Source organism: Theropithecus gelada, chromosome 1 (genome assembly GCF_003255815.1).
Source record: "Theropithecus gelada isolate Dixy chromosome 1, Tgel_1.0, whole genome shotgun sequence".
Lineage (NCBI taxonomy): Eukaryota > Metazoa > Chordata > Mammalia > Primates > Cercopithecidae > Theropithecus > Theropithecus gelada.
In genome coordinates this window covers 154,339,055-154,353,323 of record NC_037668.1, presented here as the reverse complement: position 1 = coordinate 154,353,323, position 14,269 = coordinate 154,339,055, and the positions used below count along the sequence as shown (strand labels likewise).

The 14,269-nt window shown below is 34.2% G+C and overlaps 1 protein-coding gene across 6 annotated transcripts in view; it reads left to right on the top strand.

Annotated features, from left to right (window-relative positions):
• Positions 1 to 14,269, top strand: part of RCOR3 (REST corepressor 3) — a 58,764-nt gene extending 44,495 nt beyond the window's left edge. For 3 of the 6 annotated variants that reach the window (XM_025400611.1, XM_025400638.1, XM_025400595.1), the window contains 3 exons: positions 2,074 to 2,131; positions 10,611 to 10,852; positions 11,313 to 14,269. In XM_025400611.1, coding sequence (XP_025256396.1) covers positions 2,074 to 2,131; positions 10,611 to 10,852; positions 11,313 to 11,657 — 645 coding nt within the window. In that variant the 3' untranslated portion in view covers positions 11,658 to 14,269. Of the gene's footprint in view, positions 1 to 2,073; positions 2,132 to 10,610; positions 11,184 to 11,312 lie in introns of those variants that run through there. The other 3 variants (XM_025400604.1, XM_025400628.1, XM_025400620.1) reach the window with 3 other exon arrangements.

The following is a 14,269-nucleotide window of genomic DNA, read 5'->3' as shown; positions in this document are numbered from 1 at the left end:
GAACTGCAATCAACCTTTTATTTTTTTACCATTTACTATAAAATATTTTGACCTGTTTTAAATTGATTTCAGTACTAGTTATCCTTGGGTACCAAGGTCATCTTTTATCCACCTTACACAGCCAAGGTAGCATCAGATTGCCTGTGCATGAACTCAGCGTAAACTTCCTTAGTGTAAAGTTAGGGTCTCAATTAAGGATATATATCCCTTCTTTAAATAGAGTTCCTCCTCCATTCTTGTTACTCCCCTTTTGGGGGAACATATGTTTACCTAATTTTCCCTATCTCCTTTTTTTTTTTTCTTTTTTAGATTTGTTGTGCTGTTTTATTACTGTTTCTTTATGTCTCTCATAGTTTTTATCCTATTCTCCCCTTTCTCTTTTCCTTTTTACTGTTTTTCCTTTGCCTCATCACCAGGTTCCTAACCTTGAGGCTTATCCACTGTTTACTACCTCGCCTGCCCTGCTGTCCCTTTTTAATCTCCTCATTTAGAATACAGTGATTTGTTTTAGGTTTTTCTCTCGTTAACTCTTAAGTCCGTTTTTTTTTTTTTTTGCTTTTTCATTTTTCCTCTTTTTTTTTTTTTAACTTTGGATTTTTGTTTCATTCTTCATTCTGAGTACTTGCACCTCCTTACTTTTGGTGAAAAAGTTGGTGTTACCTAGAACCTCTGTGTGCTATAGAAACTCTTATTGCTAAGACCATGAGTGAGGTAAGACCTAAACGCCACTTCTCAAAGGAAGCCCTCTTTCTGTTTTGCCCAACATGCCCAGGTATTACACGGAGCCACTTTATCTTGGCAGTTCCTTCTGCAAACCCCTGCATGTTGGTGTATTTATTTCTGTCCATCTACTGTCAAAGGTCCTTGATTTACCACTCAGTGGGTATACACTAATGAAGTCTGATTAGATATTTGCTGTTGTAATATTTCCATACTGAAAATCCTAAATTTAGGATTTTTGTGGGGAGAAATATTGGGGGGTCTTGAAAAAACATATTCTTATCAGGATCACTTTCTGCTTCAGAAATTTAAAGAAATATTTTAGGACTTAGGCCTGTTCTGTAGTCCTATGATAATTTATACCACTGTTTTCGGGGATGAAGGATAGGTTTAATCTTAAATATGAAGGGAAGAAATTTTGGAGTCATAGATCCTCTCTGAAGAAAATAAAGTTTCAGCTGGGTGCAGTAGCTCACGTTTGTAATCCCAGCACTTTGGGAGGCCCAGATGGGCAGGTCACTTGAGGTCAGGAGTTTGAGACCAGCCTGGCCAACATGGTGAAGCCTCATCTCCAGTAAAAACACAAAATTGGCCGGACGTGGTGGTGGGTGCCTGTAATCCCAGCCATTCAGGAGGCTGAGGCAGGAGAATCAATTGAACCTGGGAGGCGGAGGTTGCAGTGAGCCAAGATCATGCCACTGCACTCCAGCCTGGGCATCAGGGTGAGGAAGAAAATAAAGTTTCTTGCTTATGGCCAGAGGTTTGAAACCAGCCTGGCCACATAGCGAGACCTCATCTCTTAAAAAAAATAATAATAATTAGCTGAGTGTGGTAGCAGGCGCCCGTGGTGCCAGCCATTACTTGGGAGGCTGAGGTAAGAGGATTGCTTGAGCCTGGGATTTTGAGGTTGCTGTGAGCTGTGATCATGTCACTGCACACTCTTGGCCTGGGCAACAGAACAAGACCCTGTCTCAAAAAAGAAAAAAGGAAAAGCAAAGAAAGTCTCTTAAATGTTTAAAACTAGGCTAAAATTCATAGCTGCAATGTGTGATAGGAATTATAGTTGGAAAATGGGAGACTAATAGATTTTCTCACATTTTAATATTTCTAATTAGAGCATAAATGCAAATGTTGTTCCTTCTCACAAATTGGTACATTTCCCTTTCATTATCTTTCTGCATGGGTAAAAGGTAACTCAGAATATGTATTTTTACTTTCTAAAAATAGAATCTTCATAAATCAGAGTTGTAGTAATCTCATGTTTGTGATTTGATGAAAACTTAAAAAAAATAAGCACTTTGGAAAATGTCTGTCTTCATATCCTCATTAGGAAACTTCTCTTTAATTTTGTAGTCAAATCAGAAAATTAATGCCCGTTGGACCACAGAGGAGCAGCTTCTAGCAGTGCAAGGTATATTAAAGATAAGCAGTTATTGTTGTTAATAATTATTTAATTTGTCATGAAAGGTGACTACCCTAGTTCTTCCCTTCCTTTAGAAATTGATCAAGAAAGGGCTCTTGTGTTTATCACAAAGTCCTGGTGACCAGGAATTCTGTGTTGTATTTGTGGATGTGACATACTCAAGTCTACGTACATTTTGAGTCCTGAACAGCACGTAATGCATTCTCGGCACTAAATAATTGATGGTGATAATTAAGCATGAAAAAGTCACATGGGCTCTCTGTGCTTTTCCTTTGATATTCCTGCAATTGGGTTCATTCTTACTATATATATCATTCATTGATAACTCAAAAGCATCAATAAACTATAGATGTTTCTGATTTCTCTACTTTGTAAAATAGTGTTTATCTGATAAATGTCAGGATTGAAAATATTAACTACATGCTTAACTTTCAATGTTTCATACTTCCCTTAAGAGATGTACCACTGAATGCTTAGAAACCTGACTTTAAATAGGTATATTTTTGAAAAGAGACTTGAGAGATATCAAAAAATCACATTCAGCATTTTAAATGCACTATTTCTAAGAATGTTTTGTTGAATTATATGGTAGAAGACTTTTTTTTTATTAGGAATATCCATGGGCAAATTGGAAGCATTATAAACTTGGATTTTCTCATGTTTAAATGACTTAAAGACAAATTGTATATTTTTATTCATTGTTACGGATTTGTTTCCTCTTCATGATACATTTATGTGCAGGTCTGATTATACAATTTAAAGTTTCGTCTACATTTTGTTTCTTCCTGCCTGAGCACCTCTTTGTGTTGAGTGCTAATAACTTTTTTTTAATGTAGGTTAACTACTGTTGAGGGAGTGGGGCCCCAGCGAAACATATAAGCATACCTTTTAAAATGTTGCCAAATAGTCTTCAGAGAACATATTTAACACAAAAATGCTGTGCAGACATCATTCCGATTGATCGACTGATAGATGACTCTGCAGTTTGGATTAGAGAGAGTAAGAATTAGCCAGCCAGCATGATTTGAAAATGACACAGGAGGGTGCCAGCAGGATGATGTGTCAGCCCTTGCTTTGGCCTGTGCAGCATAGCACAGTCATTTCATAAAGAATTGATACTATGACACAGGGTGCTGGATGTGCATTGGACACATCTGTAATTATAGAACTGAGTTTCTGAATGAGTCAAAACAAGGTTTAGTTAGTTCATAATGTTCAAAAATAGCTGTTTTTAAATTAGGCTCTGCTAATTTAAATTATTGTTTAAAAAATTAGCATTTTCAGTGGCTGCTTTATATTCATTTAGAGCAATGGCCTACATGTTTAATATAGTCATTTTGAATAGGGATTTCTTTTATTCATGTAAAGCCACTATTTCCCTCTATCTTAGTAGCCTGGTAAAAACTGAACCCTGATTTCCAGTATTCAGTTGCTTAAAGACTAGTATATTAACTCTGTATTTTTAAGAAATTATCCCAGTGAAAGAATTTTCTGAAAAGAGTGTCATAGGAAAAAAAATCTAGGCTAATACTTCTCTACACAGCACTCAGTATTTGATATTGCTCTATAGCAGTACTTTAAGTTATAGAGTCCATTGAATCTTTTGGCTGGGTTGGTTACTACCCAAAGCTGCATTCAAAGGAAGAGCAGTGGTAATATCTAAATATATAGTTTGAACTATATATGTGGACATAACTTATAAATATTAAAATAAAATAATGGAGTAGTCATATATATAACCAAACATTTCCTCTGTACTGAGGTATATTCAGTATTATACTATGTGCATTTAAAAAGTAACCCTTGAAGTTACATTAATGCAGCAGTTTGTATGGAAGTATGCATGTTTGCAGGATTTCAAAGGCACTTTTTAAATAATGTGTTAATGGTGTTAATGTCTCTGTTTTATTTATTCTTTGGATTTTTTTTGTTTTCATTTTTGGGTTTTTGTTGTTGTTACATAAAATAAAACTATAAAGGCTATTTGTGCCCAAAATAGCTATTTTAAAGATAATTTTAAAGTGTTATATTGTCTTATGTGCCCATGCATTTATATGGTGCTCAGAAGTGTGTCTTATAAATAGTATAATCATGTAGTAACGTCCCCTATACCTGAGTTTCAGTGCAGTTAAGGGACATAATTTCAGGGTCTTTTAATACACAGTTTACTGTCTAGAAGTACTTATCTTAGCAGGCAATTGTTTTTGTTTTTTGGTAAACCTTTATATTATTCTAATGACCAATTTAGTTTTCCAAAGTAATAATAAACTTTTGATATTAACATGTTTTAATTTGTATAGCACTTTATATGCAAGACATTTTACACATACATTTCTGATTTGACACTTACTTGTTAAATGCTTTATTTTATCTGGCTCATAGTAGAAGACTATTACAGTGACCTGCAGAAAAAAATATTGACTCTGGTGCAACTAGTGAGATTTACAACTTTACTTTTAAATAAGTTTTTTTGTTACTACTCTTTTGAAACCAAACATATTGAGATCATTTCCTTTCCTAGGGCTTAAATATGTATTTCCTACCCTACTTTCCTGTTCCATCTACTCCTATAGTTGTTAACTAAATGTTAACTATTTAAATAAGTTTCCCTTCTTTCTTTCTTAATTGGAAGAGAGGGGAAACCATGCTCAGATGAAATAGGAATGTCTGTTTACACTTTTGTAATCAGTCACTTTATTATGTTAATTCTAGTTCTACCTATGTTATAATTTTAATAGAATTCTTCAAGAGTCTCCAGGTAGGATATCATTAATACTGCTAATTTAATCCTCAAAATATTTGCCAGGAAAGGTACTTCTACAGTTTCTATCAGTTGTTCCAACCCTAAGTATCTAATTTTTATTATGACCAAATTTTATTATGACCAATAATGATCTTTCCATATTTGTGTTAATGATAAAATATTCCTGTTTGTAGCTTATACATATATAAATATTTTTCTCTAACCTATAATGCTTTTAGAAGTTATCCTAAAATCCAACTTGATATTCATGATAAACAGCATTCAGAAATTAAGAATTTTTAAAGGGGCTGGGTGTGGTGGCTCACGCCTGTCATCCCAGCACTTTGAGAGGCTGAGGTAGGTGAATCACTTGAGGCCAGGAGTTTGACACTAGCCTGGCCAACATGGTGAAACCCCATCTTAACTGAAAATACAAACAATTAGCCGAGTATGGTGGCGCACACCTGTAGTCCCAACTACTTGGGAGGCTGAGGCAGGAGATTTGCTTGAACTTGGAAGGTGGAGGTTGCAGTGAGACAAGATGGCACTCCAGCCTGGGCAACAGAGCGAGACTCTGACTAAAAAAAAAAAAAAAAAAAAAAGAATTTTAAAAGGAATTTAAAAAGGAATTAGATTATTCTAAGTGTATCTTTTTTCCATTTAAAATGGAATGATGGTTAGCTGTTTTCAAAAAGCAATATGTTTAAATTATAGTACAAAACACTTTTTTAAAGTATGTAGAGGCTAGAAGCATGGTATATGGTATTTGCATTTTAATTATAAGCTGCCTCTTAAATATATTCATTTCCTAGTCAGTAGTGCTTAAAAAAAGCTTCCCAACTAAAATTTATGCTACTTTAGGATAAACAAAATTTTTTCCAATTGTATAAAGATATCAGCTTTAATTAGTTATTTTTATATAGTTATTTTTTATAATTACTACCTTTTTATATAAAACAGAAAATGACAGAACTATGTTCACATGACTTATGCTTATAGTAAAAGTTACCTTTTCTTGTAGTTCATTCACCTTTTTAAGATAAATGAATTTTCAAGTCTAGAAATTGTCTTTTTTCCGTCTCATACTAACAAAAAGAAGGGTTTGTAAAGGGGAGAAAGTAGATTTGGCAGTTGCTTAAAAATAAAAGGATGGTAACACAGTACATGAATGATCAAAAGGAAGTAGAACGAGGAGATTTATATCTTTCCATCTGAAAAGCACCCTTTTGCTTTAGAGATTATTTTTCTATTATAACAGATACCATAAGAATGGAGGTTCAAAAGTATAATTGTCAGCCCTCTGATACACTTACATTAAATAATTAATGATTCAAAATTTCCAGCATTTTTGTAATGGAATGTAACTTACAATGTGATTTTGACTTTTAGCCCTTCCATGTATACATCAGTCACTGTTCTGCTCCTACTGCTACCTTTTCTACCTTTTAATATGGAATTCTTGAAGAGATTTATAGGAGGTGGAAATACACACTCCCAAATGGCTTGAGTTTAAAATGTACGTCTTAATGATAGAAGAGAATAATCTCTCTGGAGTTTCTAGATGTTATTGTATTCCTGTTATTTTAAAAATATATTTTTGAAAAATTAATGTTTCCCAGTTAAACTAAGTAATGTTCACTTTAATAAATTTTGCTGTGAAAGCCAGAAAAAAAATCCTCTGAAATTTGATTATCTATAAGCAGCTTACCATGTTTCGTCTTTTGGGTGTGTTGTTTTTTTTTTTTTTGGTCCAAAATCAATTTTTTTTTTTTTTTTTTTTTTTTTTTTTTTTGAGACAGAGTCTCACTTTGTCACCCAGGCTGGAGCACTGTGGCAGTATGTCGGCTCACTGCAACCTCCACCTCCTGGGTTTAAGTGATTCTTGTGCCTCAGCCTCCCGAATAGCTGGGACTACAGGCGTTTACCACCACACCCAGCTAATTTTTGTATTTTTAGTAGAAACTGGGTTGTACCATTTTGGCTAGGCTGGTCTCGAACTCCTGACTTCAAGTGATCTGTCCACCTTGGCCTCCCAAAGTGTTGGGATTACAGGCATGAGCCACCATGCCCAGCCCCAAAATCAAATTTTAAAAAATGGTTTTAAACATACCAAAGGCAGCTATCCATGCTATCCCTTCTAGCTAAACATAAAAATAATTAAAAAAAAAAAGATTCAGATTCTGATTTTACAGTTGGGAAATACCACATAAATTCTCCTGAAGTTACCACCATCTTACTAGCCAAAGATTTAAAAAAAAAAAAAAATGTGTGGACAGACTCCACTAATTCAGAATGTCTGATAATTTAGATAATGGCTATGCTCATGTCTCTACTGCTAATAAAAATATCTTCTTTAGCAAGTTAAAGTATTGACAAGAAATGTTTAAAAAAGATGTTTTTGCCTTGGGTAATATAGATTCCTGGTTGGAATATGTGGGCTTTCATAAAATGTAATGATAACAGAATATCCTAATGACTTATATTTTTATGTTAATTCCCAAATACAACTTTATAAAGATTATAAGGTATCATCTGCCACCATAGAAAGCCAAGTTGTTTCATTGTAGCTTTCAAATGAAATTTAGAAATTTGACTGAAAACAGTTTTTTTTCTTCCTGGGAAACGTACTATTTGTCTGTTTATTCCACTAACCTTTGAAAACGACCTCTTTCCCTAGAAGTGAGACTTTAACAACTATAGTTCAAGCATATGTTTTACATCTTCAGGAAGGGAGATTGACTTAATCATATTTAACTCCCTTCCTGAGAAAGTAGTCAGATCACCTTGTTTATTATCAACTATGAAGAAATAATGGAGTGCCCTTCCCCCGGGGACAGATTGAAACTAGGGTAGCTCTGATGCCGTAAGTTGTTAAAGTTAGTTGCTGCTCATCACTACCACCTGCTAGTTGTTTCAGAAGCCTAGCTGGAGATTCTTTTAAAGGAGCAGTCTCATTGAGTCAGTTGGGGTTTCACTAGAATTTGCCTAGTTGCTAGCAACAGTATAGAGCTTAAGAGTTCCATCGTCTAACCAAAATGAGTGTGAAGGTGATGAAGAATTCAGCCATATATATCTAATACCTCTTGTGGTTTAGGGAAGAACAATTGTATTTCCTTATTTCCTAAGCACTTCCTGTGTACTCAGCATTGTAGTAATGCTAGTGCTGCTTTGTATTTTCTAGGACAGTACTTTCCAACCTTTTTCACATCATGGTACACAGAGAAAATTATGAAATTTGTCACAACACACTGGGGCGAGCAGATGAAGCTGCTCTTGTCCAAATGAGACTGCCAAGGAGCTCCAGCTATTCCAGACCCTGTCCAGCCATCCTTCAGGCTGAGGGGATTTGTTCTTAGGAACAAATGTGCCTAGATATTTGTTGGAATATCTAGGTTGGAATATCTGAGGTTGGAATCCTCAGCCAAACTACAGAAGTCTACAGTGTGGTCTGAGCCTTAAGAGTTTAACTGGCATACATGAGTTAATTATAAACATATTATAGTTAATGATAAGCATACTTGAGTGAGTTAGAAAAGGTTGTCAACATTGAACATCTCTAGAAACACTCTTACAGGAAGTAGTTTTGAGTTTAAGATACATAATTTTACAAATGTAACAATATTGGTGACATGGTAAAGTCCATTGAACAAGAGAAAATTAAGTGGAAGATCAAAAGGAGTATAGTCAGAAGAAGGGGCACTTATTTAATGGAATCAGACTTGGGGACAACTTAAAGTTTTGGAATATATTTTGCAAAATAAGTGTTCTGAGGTTTATAATATCTTTAGACTTGGAGTCAGAGTTAGTTTTAATGTGACTTCTTCTTAGGAATACAGTCTCATCTAAGACTTTTTTTAAGGTTTTCACTTCTAAACTCATGTATTCAGTAGGTTTGACCATTGCTAGAATGTAAAATAAGTGTTCCTTATGAAAATTAGTAACTGATAGAACATTATATTTGGTTTCTAATTAGTAGTTAATCTTCAGTGCAGCAAACTCAAATTTAGAATTTAGAAATGGCACAGAGACTCACCCTTCTAAGAGTTGCTATTTTCTAAAATGTAAAAGTAGTGGAGAAGTACTTGAATATATAACAGTAACTCCTATCAAATATCCTTGGATTTTTATTACCAAATAAACTCTCAGTGGAATCTAGTCACTATTAGAATTTATACTTAACTGTCAAGTTCAAACTGGAAATCAACCTCATGGGTTTAAAGGGAGTATAAATTCATTTATGCTGATAAAATATTATAAACAGTGTCTATCGTTGTTACTTTATTGTCATGTACATGTATTTTCCTTTGAGAACACAGCAAATGAGCATAGCTTACAAACCCAGAACTCTACCTTAAAAATGGGATATAATTAGAGGATAGTAGTGTCAGACCTCCTGTCCAGAGTGCTCTTAGATAAAGGAATTCCCCTTAGAGTCAAGCCCAGCTAGTTTAATGTAGTCAGAGATGCTTATTTCCAAATTCTCAATTTAAAATAAAGCAGAATTTAAAAGTAGGATTGTTACATCATGATAGTGCTTTAGGGTAACTGAGTATTTCATATTAATTGGTATTGGTAAGAATAGCATTTCTGCTGGGTATTAACATATCCATATATTCTCTCATCTGTGATCATATACATGTTGTTTATTTAAGCCCCCATATTTTTGTCTCTTTTCTCATCTCTTTCATTAATGAGTTACTGTTTTCTGGTATTTTTAAAAGCAGTTACCAAATTATAAAAATTTTCAACAACTTTTCTATTTTCTATTCTGTTTTGAGCTAAGTGCATCTCCTAGAATGAGTCTGTGAACTTCTTTTAGAATTCCCTTAAGAGGAAATTACTATCTATTTAAAATTCTATAGTATAGTTAACAATCTCAACTTCTTAAATCAATTATTACCCTTCATTATAATGAAACTTCCTTAGTGTAAAGTTAGGTTCTCAATTAACAATATGTATCCCTTCTTAAGTTTAAGGTAGTGATGATGAGCACAAGTGCTCTTCAGGTAGTCATTACTGTTACGTTATTCTTTAAGCTATAATCTTACATCCATTCAGTCTTTAAAACTACTAGATGAGTTAAAATCCAACTGACTCTGAAAAAAAACTTCCCTTTTAAAAATCCACCAACTTGTGATGATTCTCCTGCTTTTCATGTTTAAGTTCTTACCTAATTTCAATTTGTTGGTACCCTGGTGGTATAGGCAAGTATTCATGTTGAAGTTAGTATTAAGACCAAAATTATAATGCTTTTCTTAATGGGGGAACCCTAAGGCTACTCACTCAGTCCATTGAGGGGATAAGAGAGATGGCTCATTCCCATCCAGTTTTGTTTACAAACGATGTTGCTCAAATTTAGGTGACTGGCTACTAGGGAAATAAATGAATGTGGAATTGAGGATGGAACAAAGAATTCAATGCTTTACAATAAATGGACTGTATTTGAGAGTTCAAGAGAGGATTGGAGAAAATAACTGAGTATGTAAAAAATGGTAAGTTTCTGATTGTTCAGTTGAAGGCAAGTGGCTGGCTCGATGAAATGACATAACTGATAGTTTTCATCTGTGACCCTGATATCTTAGCCTCTATCTCAGAATTGAGAACTGAGCAGAGTTTGTCAGAAAGGATTGTCATTGCTGGTATCTTTTGTGTGTGCATGATGTATAGTACACACAGCTCTCCTTATTGATCCTTCACAGGTGTATTATTTACTTTGCCTTCCAGGTGTCCGCAAATATGGTAAAGATTTTCAAGCTATTGCAGATGTAATTGGCAACAAGACTGTTGGCCAAGTGAAGAACTTCTTTGTAAACTACAGGCGTCGGTTTAACTTAGAGGAGGTATTGCAGGAGTGGGAAGCAGAACAAGGAACCCAGGCTTCTAATGGTGATGCTTCTACTTTAGGGGAGGAGACAAAAAGTGCTTCTAATGTGCCATCAGGGAAGAGCACTGATGAAGAAGAGGAGGTGTGTTTGTGTATGGAATTTCAGCTAATATGAGTTGAGGAATCACCATTTTGTGTGGTATTCTGTAAGGTTAATTTGTCAAGAGGACTAGCTAAATTGAGCATGAAAGGTTGACAATACACTTACTCAGTGGTGCATCTCTCGTGACTCTTAAGTCATAATGACATGCTAAGTTCTGATTCTAGAAGAATGGAGTGTATTGTTCTTTCATAGTCTTATTTTTATTTCCAGTGTTAAGCTGTTTACAAATAAAGATGCCTGTTTGGTAGCCTCGTTGGTTTTTGGTTTTTTGTTTTGTTTTGTTTAAAATAAAAGAAGCTTGTGCTTCCAATAAACACTGGTGTTATGTTTTTGTTTTGTTTTTATTTGTTTTGTTTTTCCTGTGACAGCCCAAACTATATTGTATTAAGTTCATTAGGACTTACATCTCATACATGTATTTTTGTTTCCTCACCTCTAGGCACAGACCCCACAGGCTCCTCGGACACTGGGTCCATCACCTCCTGTCCCATCATCCACTCCAACACCAACAGCCCCTATTGCCACTCTGAACCAGCCTCCACCACTTCTTCGTCCAACACTGCCTGCTGCCCCCGCTCTTCACCGGCAGCCTCCTCCACTCCAGCAGCAGGCTCGGTTCATCCAGCCCCGGCCAACTTTAAATCAGCCTCCACCACCTCTTATTCGCCCTGCTAATTCTATGCCACCCCGTCTAAACCCAAGACCAGTGTTGTCCACGGTTGGTGGTCAACAGCCACCATCACTTATTGGAATTCAGACAGATTCACAGTCCTCACTGCACTAAAAATTAAATTGGACAGAGCTGCAGTAACTTTTCACCCCATCATTATACCAATGCTCATCTGACTGATGAAAAAGAGGAAAGAATAATCATTTCTAGATACTGAGGCTGCAAACTAGTTCTGTGGCAGTGGACTGGCATAAGTGGATGTCTAAGAAATTTTTCAGTCCACTAGACTAAAATGTTACACAACAAAAAGCCTCCAGTTAGCCTCCTTTCTAGAGTATATGTTCAGCAATGTTGAACTCATAAAAGGAAAAAAAAAAAGATTTAAGTATTCTATATACCAAGTTTTTGTTTTGTTTTTACTGTATTTATTTTATCGAGGTTCTTTATATTCCTGCCTCTTCATAGTCAAGGCTCTTAGTACAGGAATATTGACTTAGGAATTGTGAAAACTCCTTAAGTTTCTTAAGTTAAGGATGTTCGGCTTTTTTCTTTAATTTAATTTTTTAAAAACATTTTCCTATGTTAGGAGTGCAAGAATAGCCAGCATTTCAGATTTTGACATATGTTCATTTTATGCATATTTAAGAAATTATAGCTGCATATCCCTTCTTTCAAAAAATGTTGCTTTTTTTTCTAAAGGAATTTTAATATGTTCCTTTAAAAGAAAGCAATTTAATCAATTGCAAAGCAATTATATAAAACCACAAAGAATGTACTGAACCTACTAACCCTTTAACATACATTTTAGGGTCCTAGCGCAGAGTCCTTGTTTAAAGGTCATTGACTCATCATCTATCAGTAATGAGAGGATTGGAAGAATAATTTTGCATACAAATGAGGACTTAATTTGTTGAAATATAATCTCTTTAAGTTCCTTGAAAATGGAGTTGGGTTTTTTTTGTTTCTAAATGCTATCTGCTTTTAACTAGTAGTTGCCTACATCTGGGGACTTCAGAGAAGAATTATATTTTGTTAGTTATGTAGACACAGTGGTTATGGAAGCATTTATTTACAGTACCCTTTTTGTGTTTGGTTTCTGAACTTAAAATTGCCCTTATACTTAATAATATGGTCTGCATTTAATATGAAAAGTGTTTTCTTGATAAATCTCTATTGTACTATTTGGATACATTTGTGTATTCCTTGCAGCCAACCTGTATTTGTGGGATTGGTTTAGGGTTAAATCATCAACATTATTTCAAAAATAAATTTAAGAATTTGTTCTGTGTTATCTAAAGATGTATCAGTATATTGTCACAATTGTGCTGTTAACTAAAAATGCTGAGACCCCTTTTTATAGAAGAACACAAAAGACATCAAGTCTTCTTAATTCAACCCATAATCATTAAGTCCTTACAAAGAATATTTTACAAGTGATAGTATTTCAACAATGTGTAATTAATATTTTTGATACAATGATTTCATATTGGAATCATTATTTGTGCAAAGGGACAGATCACTTAGATTGCTATACTAGTGGACATAGGCTAAATGTTTGCACATTCACATTCTTATCACGTGTAGAATACTTCACAAAATAATAGTCAACATAAGGCCCTAATTTATGTTTTGAAAGATCATGTGTTCCCAAAATATTCCCTATCATTGCTCCACAGCCTTCAAGTGCTATAGATTTAAGTTCATTGATTAGTTTTAATTTTTAATTTTAGACCACTTATTTCCATAAATACCCTACGTACTGGCATATCTGAAACTCTTTTTCCAGGTTAGGTTCTTTCTCATTGAATCATCTTAAATAGTTCTTGGACCTGAATTTAGCTGATTTAAAATTCTTAATATTCAACAATTTATACTTATTTTTTCTTTAAAAGCCACAGGGGACAGTTATGTATCTTCAAATATCTAAAGCATTTTTTTAAAGCACTTAAATTGTCTTACGTATGTGCATACTATACCTTTACAGCGTTTATTGTCTTGTCTCTTGTCAGTAGACCTTCAGTACACAATATGTGGGATATGTCAGTCAAGTTGGTCAGCACCAGCATCTGTCCAGCTGTTCAGTATATTGTGATTCATTAAAAAATCTGTTCTATCCCAGACATGGGCCAAGGTGCTGTATCTGAGGGATGTGCTGTAATTTGATTTACATGCATTAGAGCACACAGTAGAAAAACCTTAGCTTCATTAGTAATATGACACATGTATATAGTGAGATGTCTTTATTGTGTGCTTTGCATATTTTGTAAATATTTTGCACGTCATTATTTTTCTTTTTTGTTTAAGCAGTGTTTGGCCTGGAAGAGTGATATGCTTGCTGCTTAATCAAAGGATTAAAGATTTAAAGATGTCTATGTCTTCTATTTTTATATAATTTCATGTCCTATGAGGAATTCAGTACCTCTTCACTGTGAAATTTGAAATAATGATTTTTATAAAAGCAAAACTAGAAATCTTTTAATGACAATTTTAATTAATTTCAGGCTTATCATTTTTGAAAAATCTACACCAAAGTGGTTTTTAAAAATTACATAACTAAAAATAAATCACACTGTGGATACGTCTTATAAAACTAATGGAAAAAATGTTTTTCTATATGATATAATTCTAGTGTAATATGGATGAGGTAAGGGTAAGTTATGATCAAAACTTGTTCTTAATAAGCTTGCAATTGAGTAAAATAGAATATAAAATAAAGGTGAAATAAT